Source organism: Pieris brassicae, chromosome 5, assembly GCF_905147105.1.
Source record: "Pieris brassicae chromosome 5, ilPieBrab1.1, whole genome shotgun sequence".
NCBI lineage: Eukaryota > Metazoa > Arthropoda > Insecta > Lepidoptera > Pieridae > Pieris > Pieris brassicae.
Genome location: NC_059669.1, coordinates 19,158,282 through 19,178,343, shown reverse-complemented (window position 1 = coordinate 19,178,343; position 20,062 = coordinate 19,158,282). Strand labels below are relative to the sequence as shown.

The following is a 20,062-nucleotide window of genomic DNA, read 5'->3' as shown; positions in this document are numbered from 1 at the left end:
ATTCTTAGATTTGTCTAATTAGAGATTGATTTAGTTATTGAAATAATAAATATTGATAATTTTTAATTATCTGATTTGTTTACATGAAACCATAGCATAGATCGATGTTTTATTTGTTCGCTTATGGAACAACGTAACGTGTAAAAATGATAATGAAATCACTTAATAATTGTTCTCACTTACTCTCGCCGCTGGCTCTGAGACCCAAAAGATGTCTTGACCTCCGAAATAAGAAACTTTGAGCGCTCGCTGTCCTGTGTTACCTCCCGCCAGTCAGTTCCTTTCAGCTGCAACTAAAGAAACTAGTTCCGCCTCCACTCGGAATAAAAATAAAAGATTTCGGTTAAAACTATTTAAGCCCAACTAGTAAAAAGTTGGTTTTATCCAACAGAAACTACTTATAAAAATGGTGGTGTTAGTAGTAGGGATTCCCGGCGACTGCCTCACGTCAAAGTTCCCCCCTACGTCAAAAACGTAAAAATCATGGTTGGCCAAACCTAAAAAAAAAAAAGTTTGTACTCTACCCCCACTAAACAGGCCGTGTGTAGTCGAATGCACTCACTCCTGAAGTGATAGCTCTAACCGTTCCAGAGATAGCTTTCCCAAAACCCTTGCTAATTACTTACCAATCACCACCTTATCAGCTACTATTTCCTGCACGAAATTCCCACTCATTATCTAATTACTTAATGACTCAGTACGAATGCATCGTTATCTACTTTCCTACATTCACTAACCCGATCTATGGCTCTAAAAGAAAAATAGAATAAACTATGTCTAACCTAACCTCACCTACGGGTCTAAGCAAACAACAATAAATATACCTAACCTACATTAACACCATTATCTATAATAAAATTAGATGTAAGGGTTACATATAAATAAAACATTTTTATTCCAGGTATTATTCTTTTATTTATATGTCCATTATATTTCTATACAAATTTACTAGCACACGTAAAATTTCTAAGGAAGTCTTCTAATCTCATCCCCCTGAACTTGTAATATATGTATACCAAACAGTACACTCCGCACACCGCCGATAGGTAATCCTGAACCGTAAGGCTATTGTATCTCCACATGCAACAATTCCTCCTTAAAAATCCTTCTATTGCTTCAATAGGTTTACGTCCAAACGAATCAAAGTATTCCCCAACTCTTTCAACGTTAATATGAATAGCCACCCAATGAGACCCCGGCTGTGAATCAGGGTCAAGATTGCATATGATAAGTGCTGGCACCTGAGCATACATGGGCAATCGATTTGAAGGATATACGTTGCTCTGGAGGCTGGGATGAATTCTACGAAGACTCATTTGCACTTCTAGCGTGTTCATACTTTAATACGCGTTTACTCCCCTACTCTTTCACTCTTTTACTGACTACATTTATTACTATCAATTCATATTTGTTCCAATGTATTTAAACACACATTATATGATCTCAACATAAGTAATGAGTCTCTTTGTAAAAAAAAGTAATGAAGGTAAATAAAAACCATGTCATATTCGATTACATTATATTTTATTATTCTTAATATCATAATAATTACATAAGTGATTGCTTAACTACTATAATCCACACATACATTTCTGTTCTTATCTATTTCTATAATATTTGAAAACTCTGCGTAAACTACACAGTTAATTGTTTCAGTCAATGCGCTCTCGAATCTTACTTCCATTCTTACACTGCCATGGCGTACAAGATTCCAATGCACATTAGAGTTAGCCGACAAGTCAGGTGTTAAATCAAAAGCTAGTAAACAGTACCCATTTGAATATTGCTCCCTCGATATTCCATTACCTTCGTTAAGAAAATGTATACCGGTGCCTGAGTACAGGGTGTGGTATGCGCTAGTAAATACATCGTTTGGAAATGATGGTTGTAACGCTTTTGAAGGTATCTGTTGACCATCTATATATAGGCTAAATGAGCAAATACCAAAATTTTCAAAGTTGAAAGGATTTTTACCATAACTACCGTTGAATGCTGTATTATTCACAAAACCTATAATACATCTCTTAGGAACCTGTCCTAAAATATACTTCAAAAGTAATGAAGGTTAATAAAAACCTGATAAGGTTATTCGTTTATATTTTCATATTCGTAAATATATTTTATTGTTCTTAATATTATAATAATTATACGTATATGTGGTTGCTAAACTACTAGATACACACATTTCTGTTCTTATCTATTTCAAAAATATTTAAAAAATGCAATGACTATTAAGATTGCAAAGGGTATTTAGAGTGCCCTTTGTATTTATTATCCACATTTTACTGATAGGTATGGATACTTGTTCAAACATGCAATCGAGTTGAATATCGTAACTAGATAATGATATCCATTACCAGTCTATATAACCCGATACTTGTAGAAAGATTTAGTATTGTGCTCTAAGTTCGACAAAAGTGAAGTGGTTGAAAGTTTGAAATAATAAACAACAATGGAGGTAAGTTATTTATATTTTTTAAATTTGGTTTCAGTAAATTCTTTAATAATTCCTATTTATTTTTTGAAACGCATTTTGATTTGTTTATGTTATATTTCAGTCTTCATACAACCTGAAAGATGTGGAAAAAATGTTTCAGACCATATAATTATTATAATTTATCTGATGATGACGAAGAGGTTTTAAACATAACAGAAAATAAAAATAAGGAGACCAATCGTTTAGATGACTTTTTTCTTCAAGAACCTGACCGGAAGAAGAAAAAAACTAAACTTTCTTCAAGTGTTGGCCGTGCAGGGAAGGAGGGAAGCATATCATATATATCGACTGATAAAGATGATGGAATGGACGCTGACATACTTATGAAAATGGAATTATATCGTTTAAAAAAGTTGAAAGAAATCCCAGTGGCACAACATTGGAAAAATGCAGATATTCGTGTTAAATATTACATGAAAAACGATTCCAACATTGATGTTCAGATAAAGGATATTGTATACAACATAACAAAGGGGATATCCGAGGAAGATAGTGTAAAACGTTACAGTTTTAAAAATTAGTTTCATTTAGTTTCTTCATGCTTCAGATTTTAATACCATATGTTTATATAATTAAGTAATGTTTCAGTTTTCCACTAGTATAAATACTATGTTACATTGTACAAAGTCAATCATTGTGCTTTTTGTTGAAGACCTTTGCGCATTAAGGTTAAAAGTGTGAGACAAAAAACCGTTGTGAAACGAATACATATATACAATGTCTCAAGAATGTGTTAGTGTTTTTTTTATGAAATGGATCATGAATTTGAAAGCTTATCCATTGATACAATTGAACTTTTCAACGTTTGTGATGAAATATAAAGAAATGATTTAAATCACCCATTTTATGATCAAAGAATGATGGTGCTATGTGATGAATTCGATGGGAAACTGTGAGTATATTTAATAATCATATTATATATATATATTTTTTTTTTTTGATTTCTCTATTCGCATTTCTAACAGTTAAATATAATAAAATTTGTATTCGATAGGGTTGATCAAATGGGTCGTGGAACCAAAAGGAAAGGAGCTGTTGATATTAACTCTGCTGACATCAAAAGAATAAAATCTGGATCGAACATGCATCTTTCACGGTCTTCACAAGAGCAATCAACATCGAATGAAGGTAATAATTTTAACATGAAATTTTGCCGTATTTGTAATAGAAATGTTTCCAAAAAATATTTCGCTATTCATCTAAGGAGCAATGCACATAAAAATAATGTAAATAAAATACAACATTCAATAAAACCCAATGTTAAGATAATTGAGACTGCGTTCGGTAATAGAATAATAACCTATAGAGTAACTTCAGAAAATCAAAATGATTTACAGTTTGAGACACCAGAGTTATTTCTTGCATCAGTCAAAGATATAATATTTACAATAATAAATAAATCTATAGAAGATCATACATTTTAAAAATAAATTTCATTTTATATGGTGACTTTGTTCAGGAGACAAAAAACATTAACAACACTTTTGATTTCCAATCAATGAATTTTATTGTTTGTATTGCTGATGATTTAAATATATTTTATACAACTCTCACGAAATCTCTAATAAACTATATAAATTCATTCGAGAGAAAGGATAGTGGGTGGAGTCTGAAAAAAAATTTACATTTGGATATGAACGTAAATCAATTTAACCCTTTAAGAGGAAAATCCTTTATTGAGTTACCACATGATATAAAAATAAAAAAAGCTGTGATCAATGTTAAAAACACTGATGACGCATGTTTTAAGTGGGCACTGTTATCTGCTTTATTTCCAATTCATAAGAATTCGGATAGAGTATCATCATACACCAAATTCAGTCATAAATTAAAGTTCGGTAATATTAAATTTCCAGTTAAATTAAACGATATACACAAATTTGAAAGTCTTAATAATATAAGCATTAATGTTTTTGGGTTAGAATATAATGAACAAAGAAAAAAACATTGTATTGTTGGGCCATTGTATTTTACAAAGAATAAAATGCAGACTCATATAAATTTACTATATTTGACACAGGGTAAAATCGGTCATTATTGTTATATAAAAAATATGTCACGATTAATAAGTAGTCAAGTTTCGAAATCCAAGGAAGCTATATATCTATGTGACTTTTGTTTACAATATTTTTCAACATCTGAACGTTTAAATAACCATCAAATAAATGATTGCAGACATATTTGTACACAAATACCAAGCTTAGATAAAAATAAAAGAAATTGGTGGGGTGATATTGTTTCTGAATGTAAATTAAGTTTTGATAAATTTCAACGTAAATTGATGTTACCTTTTGTTATATATGCGGATTTTGAGGCTCTTTTAAGTCCCTTAGCATCATGTTCAAACGATCCTTCAAAATCACATACAATAAATGTACAAAAACATAATGTGTATAGTTTTGGATACTACATTAAATGCTCATACGATGATAAATTGTCTAAATATGTAACATATACTGGTGAAAACTGTGCTTTAAAATTTATGGAAACACTGAAAGATAATTTGACAACAATTGTTAAAAAAATTGGTTTCCAAAAAGTTGCTAATAAAATATCACCAATACAGCAAGATATACTTAGCAAATCTAATCATTGTTACATTTGTGATAAAATTTTGTGTGGGAATTCAATTCAATTCAATTTTACTACGATTGGTTTACTGGAGAATTTGTTGGGGTCATACATAAAGTTTGTTCAGAAAAATTTAGAGTACCTTACACTATACCAGTCTTCTTGCACAATTTAAGTCATTATGATGCACATTTTATCGTACATGCCTTAAACTTTGATGAAGGTCAGGTAGAAGTTCTCCCACAAAATAAAGAAAAATACATATCATTTTCAAAGGTTTCAAATCAATAACAGTAATGTAACTTTACGTTTTGTGGATTCCCTAAAATTTTTACCCAGCAGCTTAGATACTTTAGCAAAAAATTTCACAAAGAATAATTTTAATGAATTATCAAAATGCTTTCCCAATTCAGAAGACTTTAAACGGCTGACTAAAAAAGGTGTATTTCCATATGAATTCATTAAAGATTTTGATACTTTAAACTACAATCAACCTCCAGATCTTCCACACTTTTACAGTACTCTTACAGATTCCATTATTTCTAATGAAGATTACAACCATGCCAAAGACGTTTGGAATCATTTCAATTGTAAAAATATGTTGGATTATTCAAATCTTTATTTAAAAACTAATGTTTTATTGTTAGCAGATATTTTTGAAAATTTTAGGTGTGTTTGCATTAAAACGTACGATTTAGACCCGGCTCATTACTATACAGCACCTGGATTAAGTTGGGATGCTATGTTAAAACATACTAAAACAGAAATTGAATTACTTTCTGATATAGATATGATTGCTTTTATTAAATCAGGAATTCGTGGTGGTGTTTCGCAATGTAGCACTCGCTATGCAAAAGCAAATAATGTTTACATGTCTGACTATAATGCAAAAGATAAAGAGTCATTCTTAATGTATTTCGATGCCAATAATCTATATGGTTGGGCAATGTCACAATATCTACCTACAGGTGGTTTTGAGTGGGTTAGTGTTGATACAGATTTTAATGTTAGTTGTTCATCGGATATAGGTTTTATCTTAGAAGTAGATCTGGAGTATCCGGTGGATTTACATGATAAACATTCAGATTTACCTCTTTGTCCAGAAAATATACCAGTTGGGGACGCTAAGGAAATTAGATTGATTCCAAACTTAAAAAATAAATCCAAATATATTATTCACTATCGAAATTTAATTCAATGTTTGAAAATGGGTTTAAAATTATTAAAAGTTTATAGAATATTAAAATTTAAGCAGAGTCCATGGTTAAAGAAATATATAGACCTTAATACACAATTAAGAACTCGAGCTAATTCCGATTTTGAGAAAGATTTCTATAAACTCATGAACAACGTTGTTTTTGGTAAGACTATGGAAAATATTAAGAAACGAGTTAACGTTAAACTGTTAACCCACTGGGAAAATAGGGGCAGAGTATTGGGAGCTGGGGATCTAATTGCTCAACCACATTTTCACAGTGTTTCAATATTTTCTGATAGTCTTGTTGCAATTCAATTAAACAAAATGAAATTAATTTATAATAAACCTATTTATCTCGGATTTTGTATATTAGATATATCTAAAACGCTGATGTATGATTTCCACTATAATTACATGAAAGAGAAATTTACTTCAAATCTGAAACTACTGTATACAGATACTGACAGTCTCATTTATCAAATATTTACTAGTAACTTTTATAATGATATAAAGCCAGACATTTGTACACATTTCGATACATCAGACTATGATCCAAACAATGTTTTTAATTTTCCTCAAGTAAATAAGAAAAAATTAGGTTATTTTAAAGATGAAAATTGTGGTAAAATCTTTTCAGAATTTGTGGGTTTGCGATCAAAAATGTATGCATTACAGGTAGATGATAAAATTATTACTAAGGCGAAGGGTGTTAACAAATGTGTCACTAAAAAATTAACGTTGGATAATTATAAGTCGTGTTTGTTTAATAAAAACGTACAGCATTGTAAAATGTATCGGTTTAGATCATTAAAACATTCAATTTTTACACAGGAAATAAATAAGGTGTGTTTATCTTTTAATGACACTAATCGGTACATTTTACGAAACAAAATCGATACGTTACCTATAGGTCATTACCAAATCAATAGTATGTAATTAAGTTAATCATTATTATAAATATAACAAATTGTAAATTTTTATGTAAAATAAATTTATTTTGTACATGTATAATGTATAAACGTGTACATTAATATTGTGATATAACACTTACATTTTTTGTATATTTCATATAAATAAATTGTTTTTAAAATATCAACTTAGTTTTATTCCTTTCCCTGAAGAAGACAGAAGTCAAAAAATAATGATTCATTTTATTCATCCCTTTGCTGCCATCGTAGCAGGACCTAGTGGGTGTGGAAAATCTAACTTTGTTGTAAATTTCATTAAGCATAAAAGTAGTATATGTAATGAGATTTTTTTAGAAATAACATGGTGTTATGATGAAATGCAGCCGCTATATAATATACCCGGAGTAAACTACCACCAAGGACTACCGGAATTGCATGTTTGATGGTAAAAATCCACATTTGATTATAATAGATGACTTAATGAGGGAATCTGATGGTCGAGTTGTTGATATATTTACAAAAGGTTGTCACCATAGAAATTTGAGTATTTTTTACATAACCCAAAACTTATTTCATCAAGGAAGAGGACAGCGCGACATTTCACTTAATTCAAGTTATATTATTTATTTTAAAAATCCCCGTGACAAAACACAAATACGATTTCTAGCTAGACAAGTTTCACCGGAAGATACCAAGTTTATTGAAGATTCATATACCGCTGCTACTAAAGAAGCTCATGGTTATTTAATGATTGATTTGAAACAAAACACTGATGATGCTCGCCGCATAAAATCTAAAATATTTGAATCTAGTAATTTTTGTACAATATATGTTCCTATGAAAAGGTATAAGTATCTTTGTAAACAGCCACTCTAAGTCAGTAATGAACCATGTATCAAGGAATAACAACGCATAAGGAATTGTTATCAGCTTTACATAAATTAAAACCCAAACATCGTAGGATATTATTGAAGTCTTGTAATAATCAAGAAATTAACTGTCTATATGAATGTATTCACAATGTTTTACAAGGAAAAGTACCTTTAAAAGAGAATACAAAAACAAAATTAAAAAAGTTAAAAATCTCTTACGTAATCTGATCAGTAAAGGAAAAAGTTTTGAATACAGGAAAAATATATTAATACAAAAAGGAGGGTCCTTTCTTCCAATAATTTTGGGTACAATTCTAAGCACCCTTGTAAGTTGTTTTAATAAATCACAATGAATACAAAAAAAATGCTTGTTGATGAGCAAGACTTTATTGATAAACTGAAACATCACAATGAAAATAAAGCAACACCACAGTAAATTGGATGATCGCGAAAAATGGGCGCTTTATCTACAAATTTTACAAAGATACTTATGGAATTCCTCCGGATTCCATGGAAGAACGTCAACCTCAAGAAATAACAATAACTGAAAAGGTAATAAATGATAATACTAACGAAAACCGTAACATCAATAATATAACTACTAGTGAAAATGAAAAAAAATGCTAAATGTTAAACAACCCCCAACGGGTGAAGACATCGCATATGGGTTACAACCAAAAGAAATATTAAAATTAATTCCTAAAACTTATACGAGGATACAATAGTAAATAAAACAGATCAATTGGAATAAAATTGGAACAGTTTTCATAAGTGGACAAGAGATACCAGGGAGTAATATTATAGATTTAGTGAATGACATCTTACGACCCTCGAAGAGATCCGATCCAATCGGTTGGGAAATATTCGCCAAGTTTTTAAATGATATAAATACACCGCTAACATACATTGGTAATCTGAAAAGAATCAAATATATATCTGACCTTAATAGTAAAGTCGTAGGCAAATAGGCATCACAATCTAAACACATCAACAAATTGAGAAACAAAAGTGATTGGGAGAAATGGACCCCGTATTAGAGAGTTACATCGCATCTATTATGATATATCACATCCAGCCGGTTACAGCAGTGTCAATAAGTTAACAAAGGCAATGAATGGAAAAATCTCAAAAAGTGATGTTTCGAAATGATTCCAGTCTCAAGAAACATATACATTACATAAACCGGTTATAAAAAAATTCCCGCGTAATAAATATATTTTATCAAATATTAATGAATTGTGGCAATTATTGACGCCTTTAGTAAGTATGCTTATGTTAGAGCCATGAAAAAGAAGGATTCATGCACAATAAAAACGTGTTTTACTAGCATCTTTGATGAAGTTAAAACTGTTCCTAGACATATTCAATCAGATAAGGGTACGGAATTTGTAACTAAGGATGTCCAAACTTATTTAAAACGTAAAAATATAAATTATTACACTACAAATAATCCAGATATAAAGGCAAGTATAGTAGAACGATTTCAGAGAACATTGAAAATGAAAATGTGGCGTTATTTTACACATAAGAATACTTATCGCTATACAGATATTTTACAAGATTTGGTTAGTTCACATATAATCACAGTGTGCACTCTAGTATCAAGATGTGATGTGATGTTAAAATGGAAAACATTATGGAAGTTTGGCGGAATTTATATTATGATGAAAAGACTTATATTTCAAGTTTAAACAAAGTACCTAAGTTAAACGTTGGTAACTATGTAAGAATTACAAAATACAAACATGTTTTTCAAAAAGGTTATGAAAGTAATTGGAGTAAGGAAATTTTTATCATTACTTCGATTATAGATCTTTCCCCGTGGGTTTTATACACTTTAAACTATTCAGAAAAATAATCAATAACAGGAACTTTTTATGAGAAAGAACTACAAAAAATAACTTTTTCCCCCACTTCCGAATATAAAATTGATAAAATCATCAGATCTCGTAAAAGCGGTATTAGAAAGGAAGTATTAGTTAACTGGAAAGGATATCCTAACAAATTTAATTCTTGGGTCTTACTGTCGAATATTAAAAATCTACAATGAAGGAAAGTTTCTATTTAACTTTACTCAGCAATAGTTCCACACAATATTTCCCGGGAAATATGACATCAAATTTTTCTACAAAACTACCTAAAGCCATTACATTAGAAGGAGAATGGATGGTAGGTATAGTTGAGTTTCAATATCCCTCTACTATGTTCTCCGTGCAAGATCATGAAAATATCTTACACATAAGTAAAAAAACTACCATCAATAACGAAGAGACCACACTAACGTATAAGAACCATATACCAGCCACCAACTATGATAATATACAAAATATTCTTATTGCTTTAAATTCGAAAGAGAAAGTTAGTTTTCGCCAGGACACCGTGTCAAAGTTTGTCTTTGTTGCAGTAAAGAATCCAACAATAATTTCACTATCTCTATCACGTAATTTGAGCTTTCAACTTGGATTTGAGCCAGATACCAATTTAGTAAATCATAATATCGGTAAACGCCCTGCTAATCTACATTTGGGGTTATCATTACAATTATTTGTGTATTTCGATATTATAGAACCACAAATTGTTGGTGATGTCATGACACCCCTATTGAGAATTATACCCTTAGATCCTGCTAAATACATATATGGTTCAAATAAAATGCATATATTTTCACCACAACATTATTTACCGGTAATGAGAAGATAATTTGATGTTATTGAGATAGATATAAGAACAACCATTGGAAATGCGGTACCATTTCAATACGGTACATCGTGTGTGAAACTTCATTTTAAAAAAATATAATCTACATTTCCTTTTTAAAATGTATACACCTCAAGAAACTTTTATATGTCCTTATGAACATTATTATTCGCAACAAGCTGGGTCTGGTATAAATGTAATCTACAAAGGAGCCTTACATCAACGTGGTCATGGTATCGGAAGTTTTCTTGGGGGGTTATTTCGAAGTGTGCTACCTTTACTCACTAGTGGTGCTAAGGTGATTGGAAAAGAAGCACTTAACAGCGGTATTGGGCTTTTGTCAGATGTTGTAGCTAGTCGACCTATTAAAGAATCCATTAAAAATCGATTGAAAGAGGCTAGTTCTAATCTTAAACGCAAAGTTGATACCAAAATTGATAAACTTATGACTGGATCGGGTGTTAATAAGAGACGAAAATATTGTAATGAGCTCATTCGAGTTTCACCCCTCAAAGTGAAAGGCGCTTCAAAGAAAACAAGGAACAAAGATATTAATATTTCCAAGGATATATTTTCAAACTAATCATAATGTCATTTATTCATAATCATTCATGTGAGTGCGTTAAATCTGAATTGGATCTGTTTGCTCTTCCTTCCACACAAACAAGTATCGAATATGGACACTGGATACATTACAAACCAATTTCTTCATTAAGTGATGATGGACCCATCGAATTCCAAGTACCTGGTACAGGAGATGATTACGTAGACCTTTTGCATACACTACTCCATCTCAAGGCTCAAATTAAAAATCAAGACGGTTCTGCAGTTAATGCAGCTAATGTAGTGGCACCAGTCAATAATTGGTTACATTCTTTATTTAACCAATTGGATGTTTACCTAAACCAAAAACTTGTGTCACCCCCAAATAATACTTATGCATATCGTGCTTTCATAGAAACTCTATTAAATTATTCATCATCCGCCAAACAATCACATTTGACATGTGGTTTGTGGTACGAGGATACAGCTGGTAAAATGAATGAAACTAATGAGGCAAACAAGGGCTTTTACAAAAGACAACAACTTTCAAAGGATGGTAAGGATGTTGAAATGATTGGGCATTTACATGGGGATATATTCAATCAAGATAAATTCCTCATTAACGGGGTCGAATTATCTATAAAATTAGTTAGATCGAGAGAAACATTTAACCTCATGTCACAGAATGCAGATAATAAGTACAAAGTCTGTATAACAGATGCAACTTTAATAATACGCAGAGCAAAAATTAATCCATCAATACTAATAGCTCATCAAAAGGTTCTTGCTACTACTACGGCTAAATATCCTATAACAAGAGGTGAAGTGAAAGTCCTGACCATACCATCTGGTGTGCAGGATAAAACACTGGACAATATATTTTTAGGACAGGTTCCTAAGCGATGTATTATAGGTTTTGTGAATAATACAGCATTCAACGGTAGTTATGGTAAAAATCCTTTCAACTTTGAAAATTTTGGTATTTGCTCATTTAGCCTATATATAGATGGTCAACAGATACCTTCAAAAGCGTTACAACCATCATTTCCAAACGATGTATTTACTAGCGCATACCACACCCTGTACTCAGGCACCGGTATACATTTTCTTAACGAAGGTAATGGAATATCGAGGGAGCAATATTCAAATGGGTACTGTTTACTAGCTTTTGATTTTACACCTGACTTGTCGGCTAACTCTAATGTGCATTGGAATCTTGTACGCCATGGCAGTGTAAGAATGGAAGTAAGATTCGAGAGCGCATTGACTGAAACAATTAACTGTGTAGTTTACGCAGAGTTTTCAAATATTATAGAAATAGATAAGAACAGAAATGTATGTGTGGATTATAGTAGTTAAGCAATCACTTATGTAATTATTATGATATTAAGAATAATAAAATATAATGTAATCGAATATGACATGGTTTTTATTTACCTTCATTACTTTTTTTACAAAGAGACTCATTACTTATGTTGAGATCATATTATGTGTGTTTAAAGACATTGGTACAAATATGAATTGATAGTAATAAATGTAGTCAGTAAAATAGTGAAAGAGTAGGGGAGTAAACGCGTATTAAAGTATGAACACGCTAGAAGTGCAAATGAGTCTTCGTAGAATTCATCCCAGCCTCTAGAGCAACGTATATCCTTCAAATCGATTGCCCATGTATGATCAGGTGCCAGCACTTATCATATGCAATCTTGACCCTGATTCACAGCCGGGGTCTCATTGGGTGGCTATTCATATAAACGTTGAAAGAGTTGGGGAATACTTTGATTCGTTTGGACGTAAACCTATTGAAGCAATAGAAGGATTTTTAAGGAGGAATTGTTGCATGTGGAGATACAATAGGCTTACGGTTCAGGATTACCTATCGGCGGTGTGCGGAGAGTACTGTTTGGTATACATATATTACAAGTTCAGGGGGATGAGATTAGAAGACTTCTTTAGAAATTTTACGTGTGACTCAGAGAACAATGATACGGTGCTAGTAAATTTGTATAGAAATATAATGGACATATAAATAAAAGAATAATACCTGGAATAAAAATGTTTTATTTAAATATGTAACCCTTACATCTAATTTTATTATAGATAATGGTGTTAATGTAGGTTAGGTATATTTATTGTTGTTTGCTGACCCGTAGGTGAGGTTAGGTTAGACATAGTTTATTCTATTTTTCTTTTAGAGCCATAGATCGGGTTAGTGAATGTAGGAAAGTAGATAACGATGCATTCGTACTGAGTCATTAAGTAATTAGATAATGAGTGGGAATTTCGTGCAGGAAATAGTAGCTGATAAGGTGGTGATTAGTAAGTAATTAGCAAGGGTTTTGGGAAAGCTAAATATCTCTGGAACGGTTAGAGCTATCACTTCAGGAGTGAGTGCATTCGACTCCACACGACCTTTTTAGTGGGGGTAGAGTACAATTTTTTTTTTTAGATTTGGCCAACCATGATTTTTACGTTTTTGACGTAGGGGGGAACTTTGCACGTGAGGCAGTCGCCGGGAATCCCTACTACTGGTGTTGTAAGAACAAATTGGTGTTTAACTTGTCAATAGCACGTTTTAATATGTAACTACACATATTATAATAGATTACTTTGTAATTGTGTATTGCCGTGATAATTATTGATTTAAGCTTCCAGTTTTCTTAATATTTTTTTGTTTTACATTGACAATCGTTAACTACAACTTATTACCATATTTTGTTATGGGTACCTAATACAGCAAGTAAGCTTTAGGAGCATATATTCGAGACGCTACGTTTTTTTATATAAGGGGCTCATACTCAGCGCAAAGCCTCGCCTCTTAGAGTAAGATTAAGAAACGAACTATGTCTATATGTCAAAATGCAATACATTTTTGAAGTTTTTATTTTAATTTACTAATAATTTATAATATTTAGATATTAAAACAGTATATTATTATAGCTTGGTATAAACAGATCCGAGAACGTCAAACTTATTATTCAATATACCGACCCTAGTGCCTGTAATCCATGTTGCAATTCAATATCATTTCCCCCAACAGTAGAGTGTCTATATTCCTTAATAAAAACGGACAATCGGTACAAAAATATTTGGTTTCTTGGTACCTCAAAATACCTTTAAGAAAATACATTTATTCTTAAAGCCGTACCAAAAACGCTAACTTAACTAAATCTAGATTCAAAAGTTGAGATTTATATATTAAGTTTGTTATTAACGCTCGACAATAGGTCGTAACTTAAGTTTATTTGTACACATTTAAAAACTAAAACACGCTTGCAAGCTTTACGCAGTCTATTCAAGTGAATAGTATATCAATCAGGGAAACAAAATATTTCAGGGCTAATTTCTAAAGCGAAATTTCCTGATCTATTATAAACACTAAAACTTGAACAATATGAAACTGGTCTCCCTATTAATGCCATTGCACAACGAGCCGATGATTGCTTCAATAAAGTTATCGTAGTCTTGTTTTGATTCCCTCGGGATTAGTTTGGTGTTTAAATTCGTTTGATATAGTCCCAAAAATGACAGCCATTACATTAGAATTTTTACAGGATTTATTAAAACATGATTATCCAGATGTGACTATTGAAGAATTTCAGGCTAGTAATTGCTTTATCAAAAAGAAGACTGATGTAAGTGAAATCTTAAATATGATATATGAATTATGATATTTTCAACAGGGCGCCCCGGGGTCGAAACGTGGAGATAACTATACATCTATGGTGTACCGTATTACACTTAAAGGTTACAAAAAATTATCGAATGAAACCGAGCCATGGTCAGGCTCTATAATTTACAAATGCCTTCCTGAAAGTATGTTGCGGCGAAACTCATTTAAAAGCGACGAACTATTTTGTAATGAAGTTGCATTTTATACAAAAATTTGGCCAGCTCTGTCTTCTTTTCAAGACCAGTGGAACTTGCCCCAACCTTTCAAAAGTATCCCTAAATGTTACCTTGCGCAGAATGATCTGGTTATTCTAAAAGATTTAAAGGAGATGGATTTCGTAATGCCCGATAGGAAGCAGGGTTTGACCGTGGAACAGTGTTATTATGTGTTGAAAAATTTAGCACAATTTCATTCTCTTTCTTTGGCTATGAAGTGTTACAATCCAGAAGGATTTTACGATTTGCTAAATATTCAGGACGGAATAACTGAAGGTATTTCCGAAATTTGCAATTCTTTTTTGTAGGTGTAACATTATAATAACTCAAACTTTTTTTAGTGTTTTTTGTAACGGAAAATGAAGAATATTACAGAAGTTATTACACTGAAGCTACAAAAAATGCAATTTTCATGGTAGAGCAGGAGTTGAGAGATTCTTCTGATAGAGATAAATACTTGACAAAACTCAAGGACTTCTGCAATGAGGATACCTTTTTTCAAACGATGGTTGATATGGTATCTCCGAAGGAACCTTTAGCTGTAATAAGCCATGGTGACTGCTGGACTAATAACTTGCTATTTCGTTACAAAGATGAGGAAATTGCTGAAGTAAGAGTGTATATTTTTCTACTAATTTATTAAAAGTTAGCTAGTTCTGATGACTGTCAAAACTCACTGATCTAAGTATTTTAGCAATTGAATAAATAACAATTTTTAAGATTGGTCCAATATTTAAAAATCATTATACTTCGTTAGTTGCGACTCGACGCATTTGGAGATTGCATTAGTTTTTTAAATCGTGAAGGTTAGAATGGACTAATATTTTATGTCATATAGACAGTATGAAGAATAGTGCTGTGGAGAAAAATTTGCAAAACATTACTTTATAAAACGTTATGTAGTTAAATGGCTTATAGGTCTCGTTACCAGGCTTTAATATCTGGAAAAAAACCTTGTAAATAATTATGAATTAAAAATATTTATTTTTATACGTTTCATCAGAAACATTCCTAATCAGAATATATAATATATTTTTGTATTTGTAAAATTTACAAATTATAAATATAGTACGTCATACGGACTGGTGCGACGCCATCTTGCATAGAGAACCGTTTTGGCGGGTTCTTTAAATTATGAATTAAGTTTAAGTAGAATTTTTAAAATCCAATACTAAACAGAATCCAAACTATTTGTGTAGATTTTATAGTCACTAAACTGATTTTTTAAAACCCTGTCAAATGGTCCATTGTTTTTCCTTAGACATACTGAAATTAATCCATTATAGATGTACATAGTGGACTTTCAACTGGCCCGCTATGCATCGCCAGCCTTAGACTTGTGTTATTTGATTTATCTATGCCTCGATCGACAACAACGAGCTGATCATCTGACGTCGTTACTAGAGTACTATACAGATGAACTGTATGAACGAGTGGTGTCCATGAGTGGCGCTACTGCATTTGACAGAGATACACTATCAACCATGTAAGAACCATTATCTATACTTACGTATCAGCCTAGCAAGCTATTAGCTATTGAATTATTGGTCCTTAGCATTCTTGTAACGACCAGTGTTGGCCTAGGTCTTCAGCGAGCGTCCCTTATTCCTAAGTTCGTAGATTTGATACAGCTGTGTACCAATGCTTAAATGTATATACCCATTGCTTGTATGGTGAAGGAAATCACCGTGAGGAAACCAGCATGTATTCCACTGCCATTCCAAAAATTTACATGTGTCAGAGAAAATGCTTCCCATTTAGGGTTGTAGTGTAGATTATTATTATTGACGCGTTGTAGCTAAATAAAACTGGACAAAACTCAATTATAAAATATAATAGTTTGACAGTATTATTTGTAAAATTAGAACTTTATTTGGATTAAATTTATAACAGTTCTCAGTAAAAAATTATAATAGAACACTTTGAAACATTTATTGGAATAAAAACGGTTAGTAGTAATAGGTCGGATACCTACCACGTTTCGTACATTATTATGTATTTCGTCGTCCGCTTCTTTTTTGTTTATGATAATTTTAAAATTACATGAAATCAATAATTATAAGTAATTTAATTTATATGTGTAGGAGTGTGCCGTGACTTGATGTTTTTTGTAGGATTCAAGAAGAATTTCGTCTTAGTAGTCGCTTTGGCCTTGGGACAGCCTTAGACATGTACCCAATCATGACCTGTGATAGTAATGAAGCACCTAATGTGTATCAAGCAAAGGTAAAATTTTCCTTAGATATTTTGTAATTTTTTTTAATAACTTTTATTTATTTACGTGTAATTTTCAGGAAAGTGAAGCAACTCAATCTCAAGAAAGTACTAAGCCCGTTCACACCTCCAATAAAGTATGCCGAAAGAAAATGACAGACTTAGTCATAGAATTAGTTGACCAGGGATTGTTATGAAATATTTATATCATTAATGCTGGCTGTACATGCTCGGAGTCCTTTCGTTCAGTCAAAATCTATAAATGGGACAAAAAAAGGCCCAAGATCTATAAAAGCTGCATACTCGCTATTGACCGATATTGTGGTCTCTCGGGGAGAATTTACAGCCGCCATTAGTTATCATTTAGAACAGTAAAGGGGATTTAATAAAACAAAAATCCTGGTATATAACTTTATTGTATAGTTTAGTAAATATAAACGCATACAATAAAATATTGTGTTAATCTTATAATAGCTTTCATTTATAGATATTAGAACCTTTTTGTCGTCGCTGATGCTTCGAGATTAATACTTTTTTTTATGTTCCGGCGGGAAAATTATTGACTTATACCCAAATTGAAAAACTTTGTTGTGACGTTAAAAATGTACTAATAATACAATTAACTAAAAAGCAGATCATAATATTGTGTCTGTCGTTTGTTCAATATTATACAAAATTGTAACTTGGACGGATAATTGAAAAATCTAACAGTGAAGGCACCATATTTATTTCAATATCAACGTATTTTTTAATACTTTCAGGCTAACAATATGCTCTGTCTGACCCAAAATTATATTTTGGACTGAGTACCAAGTCACTGGTTCGTTAACTGGTCTATGCTTAAAATACCCGTACTTATATCGTGGCACTATAAATCAATAAACATTGTTCTTTTTGGATTTTTACTTACAAAACATATAAATGTAAATAATACGTACGGGCCCGATAATAAATTAAAAATAATTTTAAACAGATCTAACGTTAACTTAACTTAAAATATCAGTCATTGAAACCTTCAGATTCTTTGAGATTCAAGCACCATTAAATACATCTGAAGCCTCCAATAATAATGGTTAACATTTGATAATTACTAATAATGCCTTATATGGCCGCAGATTACATTGGATGTCCGACTTAACATATTTTTTATCTGTTCTTTATGAACTTCAAAAAATATTTGTGTAACATCAGTTATGGATCGCGTTATTTGACATTTTTCACGACGGTAGGCTGAAGGGATCCTCGCCCTTTGGACGCCTGCGTTGGTCTCATGAAGTTCGATGTCCGATTTGGGGTTTTCACCGGCGGTTTGGAAGCTATGGAACTACCGCTGGATGACGATCTCGATGCTGGCATCCTTGAAATTTGCTTTGGGATCGGTTTTGGGACTGGTTTGGGTGCTACTGGTGCCCTCTTGACGGTCGCAACTGAGGCTGAACTGTTTAAAGAGCTCCTCGAACTTCTCAATGATGCTCTAGACGCGGACCGTTCGACTCGCAACGAACTCGCTCTATTCGAGAAAGTTCGATTCAAAGGAGTTCTCGGTGGAATTTTAAGATCTTTGGCGGGAGTTTTCTTTGGAATATCTGGCGATTTCTTAGGGATGGGTGAATCACATTCAATGTTGCAACCGGAAGATGCACCTTGTGATGCGCTTTCAGAATTCAAACTTTGCGTCTCTTCAAACCCTTCATCGTTTAATTCATGTTCGCTTTTCACTTTCGGTATTCGTGGAGATGTCGTTCTTTCTGATTCCTTTTTAGGGTCAACCTTAGCACTCATCGATCGCCTGTAGGCAGTCCTAGACCAAACACCAGTGGGGTTCTCCGTGGGTGATTTCAATTCTCGTATCGCTTTCTGGACGTCCTCTTGGTTGATAGACGTCTGTCGTCGCATTCTCGAATAGGGTAATTTTTCTTTGGTCGGAGTTTTGTCTGTGCTTTGGTTTTTTAATCTGTCCTGCCATCTTTTTAGTCTGCTTTCTTTTTCATCTTTGACAGTCTCGACGGGTTTCACTGTTTCTTTTGCAATCTCGATAGGGTATGAAACTTGGACCTCCAGTTTCGATGGTCGTAAGACTTGTGTATCTGCAACTAGCTCGGTTACTTCTTTCTTTTCTTCTTCAGGTGACGTCGTTTCTGTGCTTTTCTTGTATCTCCTCGTTCTTCTTGCAGCTGAAAATCTGTCGAATTGTCCATCTCCCAATATTTCCTGGCATAGATCTTTCATTTCCGTTGACGCTTTTTCGGTGTTAGATGAGTGGAGGGATGGCTGTAGGCGTCTACAAGGCTCTTTTTCGGGGGGTGGGTTGAAGAGTTTTCTTTGTACGGGAGGCGTTTCTATATTATCCGAGTCGATAGTGACTCTATCGTTTTTCTCGACTTTAGCGTCAGTCACAGTGATATCTGGTAACTTACGTTTCTCCTCTTCACTGATTGCAACGAGAGATTGAGATGACTCAATCTGCTGTCTTGATCTTTGTCTTCTTAGCCGTCTCATCTCTTCATTTTCCTCGGTCTTCCTCCAAGGAACTCTGTCCTTCACTGGAGGTTGTACATCTAAAAAAGGACGTCAATTGTAGTCTAAGTAAAAAATAACTAGTATCGTTCAATCCGCACGTTTAAGATGGAAAAACATTTGATGCTTGCAAATTCGATGTAGATGAGTAGCAATT

The 20,062-nt window shown here is 32.5% G+C and overlaps 2 protein-coding genes across 6 annotated transcripts in view; one reads left to right on the top strand and one right to left on the bottom strand.

Moving 5' to 3' along the window:
* Positions 1 to 14,771: 14,771 nt before the first annotated feature.
* LOC123709287 lies at positions 14,772 to 17,797 on the top strand. Its single transcript, XM_045660494.1, has 6 exons — positions 14,772 to 14,888; positions 14,970 to 15,450; positions 15,516 to 15,784; positions 16,461 to 16,660; positions 17,289 to 17,400; positions 17,469 to 17,797. Exons 1-6 carry the CDS (start codon positions 14,811 to 14,813, stop codon positions 17,583 to 17,585), a joined length of 1,257 nt encoding a protein of 418 aa, XP_045516450.1. The 5' UTR covers positions 14,772 to 14,810; the 3' UTR covers positions 17,586 to 17,797.
* The window catches only part of LOC123709286 (inverted formin-2), a 71,486-nt gene continuing 69,209 nt past the window's right edge, over positions 17,786 to 20,062 (bottom strand). For all 5 annotated transcript variants that reach the window (XM_045660491.1, XM_045660488.1, XM_045660487.1 and 2 more), the window contains one exon: positions 17,786 to 19,946. In XM_045660491.1, coding sequence (XP_045516447.1) covers positions 18,592 to 19,946 — 1,355 coding nt within the window. In that variant the 3' untranslated portion in view covers positions 17,786 to 18,591. The remainder of the gene's footprint in view (positions 19,947 to 20,062) is intronic.

What these genes read in the sequence shown, in the direction of transcription:
- LOC123709287 (XM_045660494.1), top strand. Translation starts at nt 14,811, where the DNA reads ATGACAGCCATTACATTAGAATTTTTACAGGATTTATTAAAACATGAT. An exon ending in TCAGGACGGAATAACTGAAG is followed by an intron (nt 15,451 to 15,515) that starts GTATTTCCGAAA and finishes AACTTTTTTTAG; the next exon opens with TGTTTTTTGTAACGGAAAAT. An exon ending in CTAATGTGTATCAAGCAAAG is followed by an intron (nt 17,401 to 17,468) that starts GTAAAATTTTCC and finishes TGTAATTTTCAG; the next exon opens with GAAAGTGAAGCAACTCAATC.